This window comes from Choristoneura fumiferana, chromosome 4 (assembly GCF_025370935.1).
Source record: "Choristoneura fumiferana chromosome 4, NRCan_CFum_1, whole genome shotgun sequence".
NCBI classification, from domain to species: Eukaryota; Metazoa; Arthropoda; class Insecta; order Lepidoptera; family Tortricidae; genus Choristoneura; species Choristoneura fumiferana.
The window spans coordinates 19,062,406-19,086,159 of record NC_133475.1 but is presented as its reverse complement, the minus strand read 5'-3'; the positions used below and the strand labels follow the sequence as shown (position 1 = coordinate 19,086,159).

Below are 23,754 nucleotides of genomic sequence, written 5' to 3'. Positions count from 1 at the left end.
GCCCAGCAGAATTACTACTGTGATACCTACCCCAGTTTAGTGAAATAAGTTTAAAAATATTCGACTGAAATACCTTAATATGGTAGAAAAAAACGTATGATTCTGCAAACTAATTTCTGAATGCGACCATTTAATTTAAAAATGACGTTAAAATTATTTTTTAATGTTTTTTTTTTATTTTTGACATTTTAATTTTGTATTCTTTTTAATTTATACATTTGGGTTTTATTAAGGACGATCCCTAGTGAAGTACTAATTTTACTTTAATTGTTTTTCCACCAATGTTTTTGAAATAATCATGTATGTAAGGAAGAACATATTATGTGATTTTCCCACTAACGTCGATAAGTCAAAGGCTACTAGAAACACAGGGAAGCTTAAAATTCCATCTTACAGGCTAAAACGAAAAAGTCGTTTCTGGGAAATTGCATACGTTTTTTATAATAAAATTCCAAAAAATATTATAAATGAAACAGATACAAAATTCGGATCTATTTTCAAGAAGACATTACTATCTAAGGCGTATTATAAAGTTAATGATTATATCATGGACAGGGATATTTGGAAATAATTCCGATCCGCATTAGCGATCCCTTCAAATAGCTAATCTACTGTGTTAAAAATAAAGTTGTGTTAAATACTTGTGATGTATACATATTATTTAATAATATTGTGAATCTGTTTAAAAAAATATACCTCGTTGAGTTTCTTGCCGGATTCTTCTTGACAGAGGTTTTTCCCAAACGGTGGTAGTTTTTTTTTACATTCATAAGTGCTTGTTATAGCCTAAATGGAATAAAGATATTTTGACTTGACTTGACTTGACTTGAATGATAGCCGTTTCAGTCGATGGATGTCAAAAAGAGAAAAAATATATGTGGCAATTAGGACGAAATAAGTCAATTCCCTACTGGAACAGCAATTTGACAAAGCCGGTTTGACACCGGTTATTAACGAAGTTACTGAACTCGTGGACCACTAATGAAAAGGAATTTCCCAGCTTGTAATTTAAACATTAATCACTTTATGAAGTTTTAATTGAAAGTTACAAAGCTTTACGTTTTAAGGAGGAAGAGTCACTATCTAAGGCACAAATTTCATTCAAAACTTGTATAGTTCCGTAAAATGAGGTTACTTTGCTCCGATATTTGCTCCAAATTTCGTAATCTTTGTTTCATTTTGAAAATTATTATGCTGTGATATGTTCAATATGTATGTATGTAAAGTAGATCACCAACTACAAAAGTGGCTGTGTTACGAAATGCCTCCCGAAACTTGGGGTTGGAAGCGAGGAGCCAATTACCACCACTGATCCTAGTCTAGTATGTTTCCGCTGCTTAGGCTCCTGTACAAACGATGTAGGTACATCGTTCGTTACAGGTTCGTTATTCCTTTTTAATTCTGTTAAATCATACACAACCCGTAGCTCCTAAAGTATAAATCGTAGGAAAAAATGAATTATGACCAAATTTGTAGGAAATTTTAAGTAAAACCTATGTCTGAGGTAATCACAATGCTATTTGTACAAATATTCGAGATATGAGCAAAAACCTAAAACAAGGTACCTTCAATGCATGCGGTGAATGAAATTGTCAATTTATTGAATCAAGCGTTACTTTGCGGAGGTCTATATCAATAAGGTCAAGGTCGCGGGTGAGCAAAGAAATTCTGTAAGTTCATTGTAATGTTTGTCATAATTTTTTGTTTGTCATTACTATTTTTTTCTCTGAATACCTACATTAATTACGGGGGCCTTTTTATATTTAATTTAGTAAGTAGGTATTAAGTTTTTAAGTTAGGTACCGTAAACTGCTTCAACTTTGCCCTCTGGCCCCAACATTGCCTGAGTTGATTTAGAGTCGATAACTTAGCACTCTTATAGGTTTTAAACTTTTATCTACACGGGAATTAATATTACGGGGGGATAAAAGATTTAAAACCTAAAGGTGCTAAGTTATCGACTCTAAATCGAATCAGGCAATGTTGGGGCCAGAGGGCAAAGTTGAAACAGTTTACGGTAGTTAGTTTATAGTTAAGTTTATATGGTTATTTTTTCTTAAATCATTTGAATTTGTATGTGAAATGATCATTGTTAAACCTTAATAAAGTAATTTTCTTGCAATTAAAAAAAATGTTTTAAAATATATTTATTTATTTATTATTTATTATTATATCTAACCTACCGTTTTAGTTTTATAAGAACCACCACGACAATTTAAAAAATCTGAGAAATTGACAGTTTCGGCGGAAAAAAATTATAGCTAACAAAAATTATGGCAAATATTATTTACATAATGACTCAACAACTATGCGACCCAAATATATACGCATATAATTTAATCCGTGAAGCTATTACTGCGTATTATCTCTATACATTTCTAACAATCAGGTTAACCTCATGTTTAACCTTACGACAACGAGTTAATGACGACCAGATGGCCTAGTGGTTAGAGAACCTGACTACGAAGCTTGAGGTCCCGGGTTCGATTCCCGAGTCGGGGCAGATATTTGTATGAAAAATACGAATGTTTGTTCTCGGGTCTTGGGTGTTTAATATGTTTTTAAGTATGTATCTATATCTATATAATTATATTTATCCGTTGCTTAGTACCCATAACACAAGCTTTGCTAAGCTTACTTTGGGACTAGGTCAATTGGTGTGAATTGTACCGTGTTATTTATTTATTTATTTAATGTTATTACGAGTATCATCTCGGAGGGGATTCCCTCCTGAATCGGATGTTCAGTATTTTTATTTTTATATTCAAGCTTAAACAATAATGAAGATAAACGGTAGCACGGTAGCATAAAAACGCCAGTTAAAGATTAACCGATATGAGGGAGTGCCCCTCTACGTATGACGAAAAAAACCGGCCATGACGTCGGACACGCCCAAGATAGGGTTCCGTAGCCATTACGAAAAATCAAGCTATATTTTTAGTAGTAATATTTCGTATTGTGTACAGAATCTTCCAAGTTTATTTAGCATTTTATACCTTAGGCTGCTATTTACTCCTAAACTACTAATAATTCTAAAGCAATCCTAGGCGTTATAATTTTCCTTGTAAATTTGATGTACTTACTACCATCCTGAATTTTTTAAATTGTTTCCACCCAACAGTTTAGATTTTAGAGAGGGTGGGGGAGGGGGACGCTCGATTTTAATGAAAATTTGCACTTTCAAATTGGATTTTTCGCAAAAAGATCACTGAATTGACCTGGCAACCCCCTTATAGTTTTTAAATATATATTATTATCCAACCCCACACTGTAGGGTTAGTCGAAAAAAAAAATCACCACTTTTCGTGTTTGGGAGGTACCCTACAATCATTTTTAAGTTTTTTGAATTTTATCACTTTGGCGGCGTGACTGATATGTATATTCATGCCAAATTACAGCTTTCTACTACTAACGGTATCTGAGTTTACCCGCGGACAGACATACAGACAGACAGACGGACAGACTTGGCGAAACTATAAGGGTTCCTAGTTGACTACGGAACCCTAAAAAGGGCAAAAAAACCTTCTCTACCCTAAAAAAATACCCAAACACATAAACATGGTGAATATAAAGAATGAGCATCGCGTTGCACTGACATCACACAAACATAACAGTCGACATGATTCACCGTCCTTCTCACACATTACCGTGCAGATAAGGAGCGACTGAGGAACGAGCTAAGTTTTTATATGCAAAGTTTATCAACAGGGCAACGTAGAGGCTATTCGCATCTTGGACTGCGCTGCGCGGGCGCAAGTCGGAGCTGAGTTAAACAAAATGAACAAATTAGTTAGTTTTGTTTTGTTGGTAGCTGTCCAGTTGGAAAATACTTATGCAGGTAAGATTGTTCCAATTTTTTTGTTTAATTTTAAAAGTGCTATAAGTAAGTGCGAAGTCCGAGAATTTGGTCGGTTATTGTGAAAGTTGGTTTGTATTTTTATTTCACGATATAGACTGATTTAGATGAAATTTGCATTAATTTAAAGATTGCTTTTGTCTCGTATTGTAAAACTCTTTATTGTATATAAAACACATGAAAATATCAGTATACAAGAGAAAGAGATGTAGGTACAAAGGCAAAAAGGTTTTTTTTTCACAACGAACTTATACTTTTATTTAATTATAATCACTTATAATTTTGTTCGTTTGATTAGACTGTGGCGTGTTAACCAAGAAGGACTGGGGCGGCCTGACCCCCCGCCGGGTGGAGTATCTCCCCCGGCCGGTGGAGCTGGTCATCATCCAGCACACCGCTTCCCCCACCTGCAGCACAGACAGCGGCTGCGCGGAGCTGGTCCGCAACATCCAGAATTACTTCTTGGACATCCTGGACTATTCCGACATTGGGCCATCGTGAGTGCTTTAAATCGGAATTTGTAACCTACTAATAATATAATTATCATCATTCCAGCCTATTTATACGTCCCACTACGCACAGACCTCCACTCACAATGAAAGTGTTTGGGCAAAATGGTTACCACGCGTGCTCAGTGCGGGAACTTCACACAGACCATTGAATTGCTTCGTACGTTTGGGCAGGTTTCCTCGCAATGTTTTATATAAATGTCCAAACATTTCTTATAATTTTAAACCATGCCTATGCCTGATCGCGCGTTTCATATAAATAATAAGCGTTTGGGATAACACTTGTTTATTAAGAACAATTATAAGTTCATTCTATTTTATAAGTTATAACAATTTCAATACGAGAGTGTTGTTATGTGATTCAAAAATTATATCAAATAAGCGTTATTGGGACTAATATTATATTAAATAATTTTATACGCATCGTTACGCACCCCGAGAGAAGGGCTGAAAGACATTGTTATTCCGAGTGCGTTAGATGTAGGTAACCTCAGTTTTAATATCTATTAACATTATTATTATCTCAGATTTCTGATCGGAGGCAACGGAAAGGTGTACGAGGGTGCTGGATGGATACACAAGGGGGCCCACACCATAGGATACAATGGGAAGTCCATCGGGATCTCATTCATCGGAAACTTTAACAGTAAGTCAAAAGTCCCTCTTATTCTGATAGCCTGTAGCTCCCTACTGCTCTGCAAAGGCCTTCCCCTTTTTTTTTTATTCGACTGGATGGCAAACGAGCAAGTGGATCTCCTGATGGTAAGAGATCACAACTGCCCATAAACATCTGCAACACCAAGGGTATTGCAGATGCATTGCCAACCTAGAGGCCTAAAAGATGGGATACCTCAAGTGCCAGTAATTTCACCGGTTGTCTTACTGCTGCTGCTGCACGGCAGGATTAGCGAGCAAGATGGTGGTAGCAATCCGGGCGGACCTTGGACAAGGTCCTAGCACCTGCCCTACTACTGGTCCTACATATTTTTAGGGTTCCGTAGTCAACTAGGAACCCTTATACTCGTACTTTCGCCATGTCTTTCTGTCTGTCCGCGGGTAAGCTCAGAGACCGTTAGTACTAGAACGCTGTAATTTGGTATGAATATACATATCAGTCACGCCGACAAAGTGGTACAAAAAAAAATTTTTAGGTTACCTCCCATAGACGTAAAGTGGGGGTGATTTTTTTCTCGACTTGCCCTTCAGCATGGGGTATCGTTGAGTAGGTCTTTTAAAACCATTGGGGGTTGCTAGACAATTTTAGTATTCACTGATCAGTTTGTAAAATATTCAACTTTAAAGTGCAAATTTTCATTAAAATCCTGGTGCTTATCCGCGGCTTCGCACGCGTAGATCATTGAATTCAGCCGTTTCAGCGTGAAGGAGTAACAAACATACTCACTCACTCACAACTTTCGCATTTGTAATATTAGTAGGATTGAGAAATCTTTCCTTTCAGTATTTTTCCTGTTTTCAGCATTTAGAGTTAGACTATAAGTACGTTCCTTCCAAGTGAAGTTAAATATTTTTACCCTGTTTTGTATATTAATAGCACAGAGTGGAATTTTCATGGCATTTTTTGGCGAAGAGAAGTAGTTTAAAATCGGAAAATATGAAAAAAAAAACAAGTATTTCTTTTATAGAGACATTAATGGAACACTTGTTAACTTTTACAACAGAAGAATTTCAACAAAAAAACTAAACTGAACTGATATTATTAAATTTGAAATTGATATCTATTCATTATGTATGTATGTAAACTCTTTATTGTACAAAATAAGTAAGCAAACACTGAAACAATGATGATGATGTCAAACAATGAAATACATGTACAAAGGCGATTATTCATTGCATATGTTTATTTCACATTTTCAACTGCTCGAAAATAATTAGTAGAAGATTAAGGCCGTCTTTTGTTTACCTCTACTTTTAATATTCTTTAGTACTTATGTTGTGTATCGATATGCAACGAATACTTTTCATAATAATGAACTTAACGTTGAAAAACTAGAACAGTTGGGACTGGAAATCGAATCTACTCGTAGTCCCTCAAAATTCCGTAATGAAAATACTCCAAGTCGATATATGTATGTAAGTATATCGGAAGTCGATAAGTGAAAAGTCATGCCATGAAAATTCTGTACCCCTAGTGTTACTTTTCGGTTACAAAATACGTCTCGATCGCGTTCGCGTTAAAATCTCAATTTGTATGGAAACACGTACATCGCAAACGTTCCGCTAGAGGCGCTGTTCGTGTTTGCATACAAATTGAGATTTTAACGCGAACGCGATCGAGACGTATTTTGTAACCGAAAACTTACACTAAGGGCACCGCTCTCTGATTATTAATACGGTTGCTTACATCAGTACAGTATAGTATACAGTAGTAACTACTGGCTACTAGCTGATAATAACTGACGAGCAAAGATAACCCCATCAGGATACGCCACTGCGCTAGTCGTAATTCAATATGGCTACACTCCACTCACTGATGAAGGCTCTGTATGCTAATGGAAGACATGTGTTACCGCGCTGTACCTACTGTGCCTTGATATATTAATGAACTAAAACAATTACTTTGCTCACCCGCAACCTTATGAAAGCTACGTTTAAAAAATATACACCTCGTTGAGTTTCTTGCCGGATTCTTCTCAACAGAGGTTTTTCCGAACCGGTGGTACATTTTTTTGACATTCATAAGTGCTTGTTAAAGCCTAAATTGAATAAAGATATTTTGACTGCCGTTTTTAGTGTTCCGGAGCCAAAATAGCAAAATGGAACCCTTATAGTTTCACCACGTCTGTCTGTCTGTCCGTCCGTCCGCGGCTTTGCTCAGGGACTATCAATGCTAGAAAGATGTAATTTTGCACGGATATATAATATGTAAATGATGCCGACAAAATGGTACAATAAAAATTCTAAAAAAAATTTTTTTAGGGTACCTATAGACGTAAAGTGGAGGTGATTTTTTTTTCTCGACTAACCCTTTAGTGTGGGGTATCATTGAATAGGTTTTTTAAACCTTTGGAGGGTTGCTAAGGCAATTTTTCTATTCACTGATCTGTTTGTGAAATATTCAACTTTAAAGCGCAAATTTTCATTAAAATCGAGGTGCTTACCCGCGGCTTCACACACGTAAATAATTAGATCCAGCTGAATTGAAATTCCGAGATTTTTTTAAATTCCCGTGGGAATTCCCGACACTGAAATCGTGGTTTTCATTGACGTTACATTAAAAACAATCATGTCAAATTTCAAGACTCTAAGCCCAGCAGTTGTTAGCCTATGTTTTATTCCAGATGTCCAGCTATCTACATACCAAATTTCATCCAAATCCGTTCAGCCGTTTCAGCGTGAAGAAGTAACAAACATACTTACTCACACATTTCAAAAATTAATTACGCTCTGGTAGTTAATTCTAAATTAACAATTTGTTTTAATATCGGTTCACAGCACTTAAATCTTTGCCTGGTTACAATTTAGTATCAAAAATACACGCTGTATAATAAATGCGAAAGTTTGTGTCATTTTATTTTTTGTTTGTTCATGTGTTACTTCATCACGTCTAAACCGCTGAACCGATTTAGACGAAATTCGGTATACAGATAGTTTGTGTCCCGGAGAAGGACACAGGATAGTTTTTATCCCGGGAAATTGCATAGTTATCGAATTCTACGCGGTCGGAGTCGCGGGTAAGGGCTAGTAATCAATAAAATATTAAATACTGAAACATGAAGTCTAACGAAAGACCCGAAGAATCAGTCATTGTTCTGTACTTCAATGATTTTGTATCATTTAATTAGAGTGAACCTTTAGTAAACAATAAAGAGGCCAATCATTGAACTGTTAAGCTGATTTGAATGGTCCCATGAAGCCTTTAATTGATTTTGTGGGTTGTTTAAACTTTAGTAGGTACTACGTATTACTAAATATTTAACAATACATACAAATTAAATTTAACTTTAGAATTATGGTCGGTTCAGTTTAAAAATAGTTTATAGGCTATTCTCCTAAAATAATATAATTAGTCCGTCGGAATAATTAGAAAATACAGATAGATAACTTTATTCACAAACATGCCATGACAATTGTACGAAAACAAACAATTCAGGTTGTAACATACGAATAGGTGTATAAAAGTTCACAGCGCTGATATTCTGTCGGAAACAGTAGAAGTTGACCCACTCAGTTACATACAATTTTTACTGTACACACACACACACAAACATCACGCCTGTATTCCTAACCGGGGTAGGCAGAGCACACGAAACGTTACCGCTTCGGAGCCACTTTTAGCAATTTTAGGTTTTAAGTTTGACAAAAACGGTACAATAGTGATAGGTTGCTAGCCTGTCGCCTACGGTATACCTTTTTTACTGTAAATACTATAATACAGCTATAATATAGCTATAATTATGGGTTTCAATAACAAACGTAATAGATATTATTGGGTACAGATGCAAAGGTGCCTAATCAAAAACAATAACAAAGATTTGCAGTATACTTTTGTGAAGTGATTGCATGTCTTCTTTCTTCACAGCATTATCTAAGTATTTCGACAAAAACAGAGTTATTTCTGCCTTTTATCAGATTGTGCTTGTGCACGAAAAGTAAATAAAAAAAAACGAAATAAAAAAAGAATCACACAAAACTAAGGGATACAAGCCTTGTTGTTTAATTTTTTGATTTTGAGTCTTAAAATCCTACAGAATGCTTCACCAAAGGCCTCTGTCCTATTCTTTGTCGAAAATGTTGTTTAAATTTAAATGTCCGCCTCTCAAATGTTAGTGCTGGCTTTATTTCGGGCGGCGCTGTCTTTGGACGGTAGCATAAAGGGCACCGAGTGCTTCCTCAAATATGCTATAAAACAAAATATGCAAATTACATTTTTGTATTAAATTTCAGAGATTTTAAGTACAGGGTGACTCTGGAAACGAGATAGGGATCTATCCTGCACAGTTCAGTAAATGTTTGCAAGTAATTTGTGATAGAAATCACGTGATTTTGTTAAATTTTAGTTGTGTATCTATGAATATCCAGTGTTGGCAAAACCCTTCTTTTAAGCAAAACGTACGCAGCGCGGGGTCATTTTAAATGGTTACTAACGTAAACAGACTTAGCAATAAAGATTAGACTTTTTTTTAAGTTGCGCAGTTAATACTATGCTACCTTCTTACCAATCAAGTTTCTAACACAATCGGAAGTATCCAATAGGTTTTGGTTGTCAATGTGACACTCAACTCACATAAAAAAGATACTAACGAACTCAGAACCTCGTTTTTTGAAGTCGATTACGAAATAATAACACAGCATTTTTTTTCTTTTTTATATATATATACAAATATAGGCATTAGAGCAAAACCCTTAGGGACTGTTTTCTGTTTTCTATTTGTTTTGTTCGAATAGACAGAGACGGCATCACATTTAAACGTCAACGTAACACTAATCAATGGATGGTGAAACAGCCCCTTAAACTGCTAAGCCACGCGACTGTATCAGGCGTCAGTGCATCCATGTCTTCGGCGGGTCCAGGGTAGGAGAGTAGGGGGAGAGCCAGTTCCAGGAGGGCTCCGCCGGGAGCCACATGCATTCCTGATCGCCATCGTAATTATTTAATATTAGGTATATTCGAGAACCTTCTGGCCCCATCAGCCATCAGTCCTGCGAGCAATGTGCCCCGCCCACTGCCTCTTTAGTTTCGCAATTCTTCGGGCTATGTCGGTAACCTTAGTTCTACTGCGGATATCATCATTTCTAATTCTATCCCGCAGAGAAACCCCGAGCATAGCCCTCTCCATAGCCCTCTAAGTGACTTTGAGTTTTCTCATGAGGCCAATCGTTAGCGCCCACGTCTCAGATCCGTATGTCATCACTGGCAACACACACTGGTCAAAGACTTTTGACGTCCGCGGACCAGGAGACGAGCTGTCGGTAGGCCTCCAACAAGATGGAGCGACGACTTGGTTAAGATCGCGGGATCGCGGTGGATGCGGAAAACACAACACCGCTCTGAGTGGAGAGCCTTGGGGGAGGCCTATGTCCAGCAGTGGACGTCTTTCGGCTGACATGATGATGATGATGAGGTATATTCACTCTGTATGTCTCTTGCCAGTTTCTGAAGCTCATGTCAGTTTCTATGGGCTAGTACATGAAAAACAGGGTCCGTATTTCCATGTCAGTATTATTCGGCCCGGTAAAGAGTGTCACCTGTCAAAACGATCGAGTCAAAGAGTCAAAGACACATAAATTCTTTTTTAATGTTTTTTTTATTCTGGACTATGGAACAAACCGTAACCGACCGGACTGTCGTAATTAGGCGGTAAAGAAAACTCTTTCATTTTTTTAATTAAAATTAATTGACTAGAAAAGTTATTCCTATTCATATAAAAAGTTTCATATGCGTATATAGGATAAGATGATGATGCTGATGATTTTTTTGCCCGTTAAAGTGTCCAAAGCGTCAAAGGCCTTCCTTTTTTTCCGCCATTCGTCACTGTCGAGAGCATGCTCCTGCTACTTTTATTGATAGGACCTTGTGCAAGGTCCGCCCGGATTGCTACCACCATCTTGCTCGCTAATCCTGTCGTGAAGCAGCAGTGCTTGCACTGTTGTTTTTCGGCGTGGAGAGTAAGACAGCCGGTGAAATAACTGGCACTTGAGGTATCCCATCTTAGGCCTCTAGGTTGGCAACGCATTTGCAATCCCGCTGGTGTTGCAGGTGTCTGTGGGCGGTGGTGATCTCTTACCATCAGGAGACCCGCTAGCTCGTTTGCCATTCAGTCGAATAAAAAAAAAGCGCATAATGAAAAAACGTCTTTACAGATGATGACCCTACACCGCAAGCGCTGGCCGCCGCCAAAGCCCTGATCAAGTGTGGTGTGACCAAGGGGCACCTGACCAGGGACTATAAGTTGGTCGGCCACCGCCAGCTCATCGCCATCGAGGGCCCTGGCCGCAAGCTGTACCAGGAGATCAGGACCTGGCCAGACTGGACCGACAATCTAAACGGGATTAAGAACTAAGAACAAAGAATACTAGCGTTATTGACTTCCCGTGAAATATTGACAAATTGGCTCTCTACTATCTTGCGAGAATTTCGGAAAATGTATTCTTAGTGTATTTACCTTTAGTAGAACAAACTCACCGACATAGCTCACCGGATAAGCAAACTGAAGAGGCAGTGGGCCGGCCATATCAGCCGAAGAACCGATAACCGCTGGGGCAAACGAGTTCTTGAATGGAGACCGCGAATCGGCAAGCGTGGCGTGGGACGCCCTCAGACTAGGTGGAGCGATGATCTTCGCAGGTTAGCTGGCAAGAACTGGATGAGACTGGCCGTGGATCGTGCTCAGTGGCGTGCAACTGGAGAGGACTATGTCCAGCAGTGGACTAAGATAGGCCGATGATGATGATGATGATGAGAACAAACTGATTCATGTACCAGCAGGGCTACTATATACAAAATTCAAAATCGAAGTTCGTGTCGTTCAGTCCCTCTGACACTTATACTATTTAGTACGAGAGCGAGAGGGTCTGTACGATACGAACTTCGATTTTGTAACTTCGGAGTAGGCCCTCAGAGTGGAACCTTTTCATAATCAATTTCACTATGATTATCTTGAAAAAAGTATGAGATGTCATACTTTTGCCAAATCAGTAGAACAAAGGTTCCACCCTGGCACATGTTTTCGTTTGTTCGATTGTAAGTTTGTACCTACTATTTTATGAAGCTCATGGAATTATGGGTTTCAAACTTTTGGATTTTTTACATACATACATACATATAATCACGCCTCTTTCCCGTAGGGGTAGGCAGAGACCACTTCTTTCCACTTGCTACGATCCTTACATACTTGTTTCGCTTCGTCCACTTTCATTATTCCCTTCATACATGCTCTTCGGTTTAGGGTACTCTTGACCTGGCCTTTTTTCAAGACGTCCCTGATTTGGTCTCCAAACGTCCGCCTAGGTCTATCCCTTCCAACACTTTCATTCACACTCGCCTCATACACTTTTTTCGTCAATCGTTCTTCATTCATTCTCTCGACATGGCCAAACCATCTCAGCATATCTTTCTTAATTTTTGTCACTACATCTTCTTTCAGACCACAACGTTTCCTTATCTCACTATTTCTTATCCTGTCACTCAGTTTAACTCCTATCATACTTCTTAACGCTCTCATCTCAACTGCATTTATTCTGCTTTCATGTTTCTTCTGCCATACCCAACTTTGTCTTCCGTACATGAGTGTCGGAACCAACACCCCCCCATGAACAGCCAAACGAGCCTTGTTAGACACCTTCCGACTGTTCATAAAGGAGTGCAAAGCTCCATTCACCATGTTTCCTGCATTCACTCTTCTTTCAATATCACTCTCACACTTTCCATCTCTTGTAAATTTGTGGATTTTTTAACTCATAATTATTTGTGTATTTATGTAACATTTCGGACTTCATCACAGTGATATATCCTAAAATTATCTAGACGTTTTGAACATACTAAGGCCACCCTAGTCACGAGTAGAGTCACTGCTAACAGCAACTACCATTCTGCCAAATTTCAAGTGTTTAACTCCAGTAGTTAAACACTTTGTTGTGGATGTATCTTTGTATTTTATTGAAATATAGAGTTGGTAGAAAGAAGGTACGATAGAAGTAAAAAACTATCTTGCAAATAACTAAACTGTAACAATCAATATGTATTAGTCTTGTCCCCGTGGAAGCGTGCACATAAGGAAGAGTTGTGATGCTAATACATTGGTTGGTGGTAGTACATTGGTATTTGCAGATGGTAGGACCTTGTGCAAGGTCCGCCTGGATTGCTACCACCGTCTTGCTCGCTTATCCTGCCGTGAAGCAGCAGTGCTTAACACTGTTGTTTCGGCGTGGAGAGTAAGACAGCTGGTGAAATTACTGGCACTTGAGGTATCCCATCTTTGGCCTCTAGGTTGGCAACGATATTTATGGACGATGTTGATCTCTTACCATCAGTAGACCCACTTGCTCGTTTGCCATCCAGTTGAATAAAAAATAATAATACATTGGGTGTTACGCCAGCCCTTGCTCTGCTTATGGGTCATTTTAAAATCACAGCTCATTAGAGTCACTTCACCAGCGCCTTTCGTTTTAGATATAGTCAACATTCATTCATTTAAGTATTTACAGCTAACATTCCGTTTTTGCAGAATATCTATTTTTTACAGTAGTAGGTAGTAGACAATTTATCATCCGCACTGACCACGTAGCGTGATGTTTATTACGGAAATTAGAAATTTCAGAAAAAAAAATCCTGCAATATTCTAAATAACCGAACCTTACCTACCAACAAAAATTTGGAAAACCCCCAACATTGTCACTTCAAAGTTCAATATCTCAAAAATGGCTAATCCGATCTTATGTTTTAACATGTCTATCTAAGAACCATCTCTAGAAATTTTGCTTTCAAATAAAAAAATTCGCATTCAAATCGGTTCACCCGTTTAAGAGCTACGGCGCCACAGACAGGCACAATAATTACAGCTTTCTAGCATTAATAGTCCCTGAGCAAAGCCACGGACGGACAGACAGACAGACATGGCGAAACTATAAGGGTTCCGTTTTTGCCATTTTGGCTACGGAACTCTAAAAATGAGCGATGACCTTCATTTTGCTTCGAAAACTATGAATGACGTTGAGGCCATAGACAGTCCAAGTCATGCATTCTTCATTTCACCGGATACTGGACACAGGATCTGTGAAAATAAGAATTCTTCACAATTTACGCATGGATTATAACTACGGAATTCGATTTGGACCCGCAATCCGACATAGGTATGGGTATGACACTTTGACATTGACAGCAAGTGTCATCCTCAAACGTCATTTTCGTTTGTGTCTGCTCCCTGGTCTGCCTCAAAGGAAGCGTACCTATGGTTAGGTCTAATCTACATCAAGGGTATCGTACTACCTACCCTATTACGTTTGAACTCTTCTAACCCGCATCAAAGTCAAATTTACTACGACATTTTAATCCTTATAAGGGTTCCTGCGAAATATGATAATTTATGTACTACTTACGTACTACGTTATGACATGGGGTGGGAAAGAAGCAAGTGGGTCTGCTGATGGTGATCACTACCCATGGACATCACCATCGAATCCAGTGGTGGTGCGGAATTGCTGGAATAAAATGCTGAGGAAATGCTTTATATTTGTTACTTATGATTGGTAGCCTGATTTGGCATATGACCTGTCAAGCAGTCGCGGGTTCGGCCCCGGGCTTGCAACTCATGAGGATTTGATGTGCGAAATTAAATTACAAATTTTTCATGAACTTGAATGGTAAAGGAAAACAACTTGAGAAAACCTGCGTACACATGGGTAGAAATTCAATGGTGCGTGTGAAGTTCCCAATCCGTACTGGGCCTGCGTGGAGACTGCGGCCCAAGCTTTTCCATTCTGTGCCCTGCAGTGGTACGTATATACGAGTATGTAGGTATCATTAAGATTTTATATTGTTTTAAAATTAGAAATATGAATAATTGACACCATAAAATAATTATTATCATGGGGCACTTGACAACGATTGACCTAGGCCCAAACTAAACAAAGCTTGTACTACTATGGATAATAGCTGGATATCTGCCCGGCCGGGAATCGAACCCGGGACCTCAAGCTTCGTAGTCAGGTTCTCTAACCACTTGGTCATCCGGTCGTCATAAACTTGTGTCAAACCTTCATCTTAGAACTTCAATATTAGTGATTACTTCAAAAAGGTATCGCCTGCATGCAAAAAGTGAGAATTTTCCATTTATTGGTTCTGGCCGATCATACAGCGCCCTACGGGATGCCACTGGCAAAAAATCACAGTTCAAAAAGATAGCACGAATAGTAAAACGAGATATTTCTGGAATTTCAATTTATAAAATGCTCAAAACTACCGGAAATAGGGCGAGGTAAACCGCAAGCAGTGGCGGTCGCTGCGCATTTTCCAGATGTTTGCAATGATTCCTTGCCCGACCCTTTTCGGAAGTTTGACACACGTTTGGGTTATGTGAGAGGAAATGAGAATGTTTCGAAACATTAGCCAAAAACGGGAATAGCTTTGTAGAATTTTGTTACAACATGTAGGTACACACAAGGTGTTAAATATCTGAAGACAGACACCCCAAAAATGTGTTTTTATTTTAAGTTAGGGCCAGTATTTAATTATCTAAATAGTACGCAACCTCGCTAATTGGCGCATGTTGCGTTTGTAGCTTTTAGACTGGGCACAATAAAAAGGGGATTTAAAAACCAGCTTTCAAATAAAAAAAACGCATTCAAATCGGTTCACCCATTTAAAAGATACGGTGCCACAGACAGACACACATAGCGGTGAAACTTATATATAACATCCCTCTTTTTGCGTGAGGGGGTAAAAAACACAAACACAACCTGATTTAAAACATAGTGTAATCGATTCTACTCTTGATTTTGAGCAAAATTAAAATACTTCCTGGTTTTCAGTTATTTAATTAACACCTTGTATATAAAATGATAATGTACTGATAATCTCAGATAACCTAACTGTATTTTTTATTTTAAGTTTGTTTGTTGTGTTTGTTTCAAATACATTAATAATAAATGCAGTTTTTTTGGAAAATTGAATATTACCTTTTTATAATTTTTTCTTATCTTCAGCATTTAGTCTACTTTCCTTTCAAGTGACGTTAATAATTTCCACCCTGAATATGTAGCTCGGATCATCATCATCATCATAATCATCATATCAGCCGTAGAACATCCCTTGTTAGACGTAGGCTCGCCCTATAGACCTTATTATACAGTCTACTATTTCGATTCGGTTATTTTATTACAGGCTTTTAAAGTAGGAAAATTAAATACAAGATGCTAATAAATTCACTGTTCAGCAAATTTCTTTCCGGGTTCCTAGTTAGTACTTTTGGAAATAGTAGGTCGTTGAGCCTTTGTCCTTTTGCTAAAGTTATCCAGCACACTAATTAAGTGAGGTAGTGTTTGAAATCATAGAATGTGTTCGTAATTTATTCGTTAACTCTTAATTTGCCAATTAAGCAATGTCCGCACTGATGTCGGTTAAAAGTTGAAATGGAAAACCAACAGAAGTCATTGTTTTGCTTACCTAATTAATTTCAAGACCCTTTGTTTATACAAAATCTTTGTGTTTGGAATAAAAAAGTTTATGGCCAAAATTTCATTTTTAATACAAACTTTTTTGCTGACTGTACTTTTTTTGACTGTACTTGAATTGTCACCCAAACTACATTAGCATACAAAATTTCAAGTCGATGCCATTAACGGTTGAAGAGTTCCGTTCTGCGAAGACAATCCTGGCCGCATTACCTGGATGTCACTACCAGATTATTGTATTGTCACGTAATTTACATAAGTTTGCCAAATTTCAAGACAATCCTCTGACTTTAATAAAAAACTTCTGGGGATAAGTCACCCTTTACAGAGAATGAAAAAAGAACAGCCGATTGCAAAAATATGGATTTATCTAACCCTTCAAAAATATGTAACGTAAACTGCTTCAACTTTGCCCTCTGGCCCCAACATTGCCGTATTCGATTTAGAGTCGATAACTTAGCACTCTTATAAGTTTTAAACTTTTATATACACGGGAATTATTATTACGGGGGGATAAAAGTTTAAAAACCTAGAAGGGTGCTAGTTATTGACTAAATCGAATCAGGCAATGTTGGGGCCAGAGGGCAAAGTTGAAGCAGTTTACGGTACCACAGACTCTTACTCCGACGTTATAAGGTCATGGTAACCTATGTTTGAGTGCTTGGAATAGATACATAACTTCTTTGAAAATAAATTCCATATTTTGGATCACCGTATCCCAAACGGTTTCATTGTCAGCACTGTGCATCTCATCTGCATTGTGTTTGCACCCTACGAGTAATCTGAGAAACATTCGGGGTTGGTGCACATCCGTGAAATACCCTGGCGCGATCCCTGTCGATTCCATCCTTGTTTACATGGAGTAAAGGAATCCTTGAGCCGTGAGATCGCACGTCCAAAAGCAGCCAAGCGTATATAGATAAAGCTCAATAGAATTGCTCGTTTTTGGGACTAAGTAAGTAAGTAAGTAATTCTTTATTTGTCAGTATACGTGCGCAAAGTTGATGAAGGTTGGTTGGAGTAAGATTATTTTGAATGGTATAATGCTCTTTTTAGGGTTCCGGAGCCAAAATGGCAAAAACGGAATCCTTATAGTTTCGCCATGTCTGTCTGTCTGTCTGTCCGTCCGCGGCTTTGCTCAGGGACTATCAATGCTAGAAAGCTGTAATTTTGTACGGATATATATGTAAACTATGCCAACAAAATGGTACAATAAACAACTAAAAAAAAATTTTTTTAGGGTACCTCCCATGGACGTAAAATGGGGGTGTTTTTTTCTTATCCAACCCTATAGCGTGGGGTATCGTTGGATAGGTCTTTTAAAACCATTTTAGGGGTTTGCTAAGACGATTTTTCGATTCAGCGATTTGTTTACGAAATATTCAACTTTAAAGTGAAAATTTTCATTAAAATCGGGCGTCCCCCCCTCTAAAATCTAAACCGGTGGGTGGAAATTAAAAAAAATTAGGTTGGTAGTAAGTATATCAAACTTTCAAGGAAAACTATAACGGCTAAGTCTGCTTGAGAATTATTAGTAGTTTAAGAGTAAATAGCAGCCTAAGGTATAAAATATACCTAAACTTGGAAGATTCCGTATAAAATAAGAATTAATTAATTTTTCGTAATAGCTACGGAACCCTATTTTGGGCGTGTCCGACACGCTCTTGGCCGGTTTTTTATTCAAATGAATTCCTTTTCTGTCACGAAGCGCTCTGTGAAAATATAACTTCCTCATCGCAATTTCAACGTACAAAGTGTTATTAACTAGACATGCCCTGCGGTTTTGCACGCGTAAACCATTAATAAAAAGTCAAACATCAAAATTGAATCAGGCGTTACTCTGCGGAGGTCCATATCAATTAACTAAAATAATTTCTTTGCTCACCCGCGACCTTATGTTTAGCTAAGTTTATGCAAAACATGCGACTAGCAACTAGGCCGCAAACAGTTCTTTTACATGTCACACACTTTCACATGCAGAATATTAGTATAAAAGTATATGGATACCGACGTCCAGGTAACGAATTCCATCTGCATAACAAATTCCATCCAACTTCGTTCAAACGTTTTAGCATGAAGTTAACACACACATGCGCCCATATAACACATACTCACTAAAGAAAGAAAAAAAGAAAGAAAGAAAATTCTTTTATTCACAACACAAGACACAACAACATTATTAGGTAAAAATAAGCAATACAAAGGTATGTGTCATTGCGGTTGTGAATAGGACACTGGCTCAGCATAATGCTGAAGCGTTAAAAACACCCCAGCGGTGATTTTCAGCCAGCACCAGCTATTAAAAATAGTAAAAGGACACCGTATAAGCCTTAAATAAAGGGTAAGTAATAGAATATATAAAAACAAAACATATAATATTCATTACGTATAACTTCACTTTCTATATTTTTAAAATATAACATACGTTTGCTATAATGCTCATAATGGATAATGATAAAATATACAATTTCATTATGTATAATGAGCTATGGACATAAATACATTGAGTGTAACGGTCAAATTATATAATATTCGAAACCTCTAACAACCATATAACATTCATTTAATCTTATAACGGAAAACATAACGCACATAAATATAAGCTTTTAAGGTTTCCTCGCTGCTATAAAAAAACCTAACATCGAAGGCTAAGGCGGGAGCTACGCTCCGCTTCGCTCCCGCCTCAGCCTTCTGAACCTAAACTATCCAAGTCGCTTCTGCTCCGAACCGTCTTGCTCGCTCGCTTCGCTCGCTCGCACAAATTTTGAAGTAAAACTTTGAAATACAAAAGTTAAACACCTAATTTTCTGGCTTTAAAATTTTAGCTTTACCAAGTATTTTAGGAACAAAGTACCTATATCATTTGATATATTTATTGTACAATGACATAACATAGCTTAACACTAAAAAACTTGATATTATATAATATAATCTTATATAAGAGATATTACGTATTATTAACGGTATACCTTATGTATGTTATATAATATGAAGTTAGCCTATAAACATGTTATTTCTTATGAAAGTATATAAAACAACTGTTCTAGTAATCAAACGTTATACTTAATGAAATTATAGTGTTTCATGTTATACATAATGTAATTATATATAATGAACGTTTATAATATGAAATTATATCTAACGTTTTTATGTAACTTGGGACGCACCCTTAAATATAATATGAATATTTTTTACAACTAACAAGCCAGATTGCAGAGCTAGGACTCCAAGTACCACTTTATTTAAGAACGTCTGAGAGCTTCCTTTTGGTAATTGAATTCTATTCACGGTCCTTCTTGATCAGCCTGAATACTCAATGTCGAGATACTGCTTAGCATTGGTACGTAATGATAGTTTATTACGATACTAGTTTTACCTGCGAATTTGAACGCGTAAAACATTAAAGTTTTTATTTATTTATTATAAGAGCGAGGAAAAAGACCGAAGAGGAGACGGCAGGAGCTTGCTCTCGATAGGGACGAATGGGGGAAAGGAGAGGTCACTTTAAGGGGATCCCATGCCCCGATGACCTTCGATCTGAATTCCTTAGTTTTCTAATGATTTTTGTAGCTTATGATATTAACAACAACGGCTTTAAGCAATATAGCATCCCATATTTCCTTCAAGGTTCATTGTTTTCGAGATATTTGGTATCAAAGTTGAACAATTTTAGGCCATAAAACTGGTTTTCTGCCCATAACTTTTGTGTTAATTAGTTTCAAATGAAAGCCCTCGACCAGTTTTTAGAGACGTCAAAGATGAACCCAAATATGTAGATTTTGTATATGTTAGATCTTTCACGTCAATAGAGATACGAAATAACTGTTTTCTCAGACAATGTCTAAAAAAATCATACAAAATTAAGTATTAATTTTTTTCAAAATCCGGTAGACCAAAATAGAGATAAAAGATTGGAGAACCGATAGCTGTTTGACTTATAATTCTATCTGTAGGGCAAAAGTAGGAGATACGATTCAAAACTTGTCAAAAATAGATGAAAACCTCGGGGGCTACAACAGTCTTTCTCGAACGGAATGTTGCTGTTAGCTTCAGACAGCTTTTACAGTTTACCGGAGAAAGGGGGAGGTGCCAGAAGGGCTGCTCAGCAAGTGGGTGGTTCACTTAGCATGCCAAAGGCTGCTCCTACTGAGCCGACCTCGGACTTTGGACGCTAAGGGAAGAAATCGTTTTGGAAAGACTACGTTAAGTCCTGACTGAGAAGAAACGACAAGAGCTTTAACAGGTTTACAAAAAAAGAGTAAACGAATCATCTGAAGGGAAATGAACCATTGGTCCGTTGCCGGTCTTTAGAAAGTATAAGACCTTTTACCCACGTAATTTAGTTTTTATTGTTAGTTTTATCCCCTGTTTCACCATCCATTGATTAAAATTTGACGGATAAATGTGATGCCGTCTCTGTTTGTTTTTTTCGAATAGACGGAGACGGAATCACATTTATCTGTCAATTAAAATTAATCAATGGGTGGTGAAACAGCCCCTTAGTGTTTTAAGTCTTATTACTGATGGAACCAAATAAATCTTTCTTTCTTTTTAACCCCCGACGTAAAAAGAGGGGTGTTATAACTTTGACCGCTATGTCTGTCAGTCTCACTGTGTATTTGTCTATGGCACGTAGCTCTTAAACGGGTGGAACGATTTTAATGCGGATTTTTTTAGTTGAAAGCAGGGTCTCTAGCGATGTTTCTTAGATATGTTTCATCAAAATCAGTGTAGAAGTTATTGAGATATTGGACTTTGAAGTGACGAATTCGGGAATTTTCCAACTTTTTGTTGGCTATTAAATGTGTCGAATTGAACAATGAACAAACATCGACCGTTCGATTGTCGAAACGGTTAGAGAACCTGACTGCGAAGCTTAAAGCCCCGGGTTCGATCCCCGGCCGAGGTAGATATTTGTATGAATAATACGTAGTAGTGAGCAAAGTAATTGTTTTAGTTCATAGATATCCTCCGCAAAGTAACGCCTGAATCTATAAATGAAAAAAAAAAACATTTCTTTTTAATTAAGTAGCAGCTGTTTTCCCGTTTGAATTTCAGACCCAAAGCCGTAAATTATTCTGCGTTAATTGAACACTGTCGATTGGTCATCCATTCCCGCGAGTAAGTAGGTAAACATGGAGCTGATGCCTGAAAACATTGATCGGGCATCAGAGCCGTGGCGTAAAAAAATTCATTAGATAATTTTACTTGAAAAAATACTTTTTACGAGGTTTTTTTGCTGGCTATTCTTACGTTGTTCATCATCATCATCATCATGTCAGCCGAAAGACGTCCACTGCTGGACATAGGCCTCCCCCAAGGCTCTCCACTCATACCGGTCTTGTGCTTTTCGCATCCACCGCGATCCCGCGTTCTTAACCAGGTCGTCGCTCCATCTTGTTGGAGGCCTAATGACAGCTCGTCTCCCGGTCCGCGGACGCCAGTCGAGAACCTTCTGACCCCATCGGCCATCAGTCCTGCGAGCAATGTGCCCCGCCCATTGCCACTTCAGCTTACGTTGTTATTCAAACTTAATATCCGAACCAAGTTTCAAGTTCCATCAGGAGGCGATCCAGAAGAACTTCCAGAATTTCATGGCCTGATATTGTCATCAAACTTAAATAATTATGTTAAAAGAAAGAAAATTATTTATTTATAACGGAGTGATACCTTACACGTTATTTTCGAAGGATTGGTTTTCTCAGCTCTAGGCTGGTATTAACTACATTTACGGGTTATCCACCAAGTAAATGTAGCAAGAGTTGTAGAGTAAATATTTTTAAGAAGATTGCGGAGGGCTATTTTCAGGGTCTAGTTGCATGAACTTTCTCACTATTCTGCATGTATTAAGTATTGCGGCTTTTTGTAAAATTACACATTATTATTTCTATTATTATTGTTAAATATCAACTCAACCATGAAGTGGTTGAAAAAGGATTAGTTTAATATTTTGAAGCCATGAGTTACATAGTTAGGTACTTACATAGAATGTTGCAAGTTAAATAGAAGAGTGTAAAAAGCCAACGTTTTCTTGTTATTAGCCCGGAAAAATATAATGTTCCTGCGGGTAAGCTAGTCTTGAGTAAAAGTCAATAAATCTTTAAATCTCTCCGTATTTTGTCAATTATATGATACTTCCAAGATGTTGAAGTTAGCTGTTTGAGTGGATACCATCCAAGATACAAAAATCCATCCGAGATTCTTTCCACCTGCTCTTGAATGTTTTTTAGCGTCGTTAAAAAGTAGATAATATGTCAAAGGAGTGAAAAACCTTGTTCAATCTTTGATTATTTGATTGGAATATTTCAGCAGATGATTCTACAATTTTTTTGAAACAATCTTGTACGTAGATGAAAATTGGAATTAAATGTCACGTCCATAAATCTAAAGCATCGGTGGTTCTGATTGTATATTCATGGGGCTTATGCAGAGCAGCTTGGGCTCGCAGCCGGCGCTCGATCACCTGTAGTGCCAATAAATAAACAAAGTATCAACAGAGAAAAAGAGGCAAAGTCGAGCTTGGGAATTGGGTGAAGTCCAGAGCAGTGTTTTTAACCCCTGACGCTAAGAGGGCCGAGACATGCTTTCATGGATCAAGCCAAAGAGAAGGTCAATGAAACGTCGTGTCAAAGCATTGGCAGAGAGGCGTAAGGAATGGCGATTGCTCCAACGACAAGAGTAGGCTCTTAAATAAATGTAAGGTTACCGACATAGCCCGAAGAATTGCGAAACTGAAGTGGCAGTGGGCAGGGCACATTGCTCGCAGGACTGATGGCCGATGGGGTCAGAAGGTTCTCGAATGGCGTCCGCGGACCGGGAGACGAGCTGTCGGTAGGCCTTCAACAAGATGGAGCGACGACTTGGTTAAGATTGCGGGATCGCGGTGGATGCGGGTAGCACAAGACCGGTCTGTGTGGAGAGCCTTGGGAGGCCTATGTCCAGCAGTGGACGTCTTTCGGCTGACATGATGATGATGATGATGCTAAGAGGGTCAGGGGTGTTATGATTTAGACATCATGTCTGTATGTTGCATCGCAGCTCTCAAGCCGATGGACCAAATTGGAATGCAGTAGAAAGTTTCTTTGTAATGGTTCGTAGCTATGTTTGATAAAAATCGATTCAGCCGTTTTTGAGATATTGAATTCTGAAATAATAATTTCGGGGGGTCGTCCATCATCGTTGGTAACCTGAAGTGAAACGCAGTGAAATCAATCTTTCTTATTCATGAGCACCAGTCTATTACAGTGTCGCTTTTTTATT

The 23,754-nt window shown here is 37.9% G+C and overlaps 1 protein-coding gene across 1 annotated transcript; it reads left to right on the top strand.

The window, feature by feature from the left end:
* Positions 1–3,715: 3,715 nt before the first annotated feature.
* Positions 3,716–11,667, top strand: LOC141427596 (peptidoglycan recognition protein-like). The gene is made up of 4 exons (XM_074087184.1): positions 3,716–3,838; positions 4,155–4,353; positions 4,893–5,011; positions 11,188–11,667. Exons 1-4 carry the CDS (start codon positions 3,778–3,780, stop codon positions 11,385–11,387), a joined length of 579 nt encoding a protein of 192 aa, XP_073943285.1. The 5' UTR covers positions 3,716–3,777; the 3' UTR covers positions 11,388–11,667.
* Positions 11,668–23,754: the final 12,087 nt, after the last annotated feature.

Bases quoted from the DNA above. Each gene is read 5' to 3' on its own strand.
- LOC141427596 (XM_074087184.1), top strand. From the start codon at position 3,778: ATGAACAAATTAGTTAGTTTTGTTTTGTTGGTAGCTGTCCAGTTGGAA. The intron at 4,354-4,892 runs GTGAGTGCTTTA...TTATTATCTCAG, and splicing joins TATTCCGACATTGGGCCATC to ATTTCTGATCGGAGGCAACG. The intron at 5,012-11,187 runs GTAAGTCAAAAG...ACGTCTTTACAG, and splicing joins ATTCATCGGAAACTTTAACA to ATGATGACCCTACACCGCAA.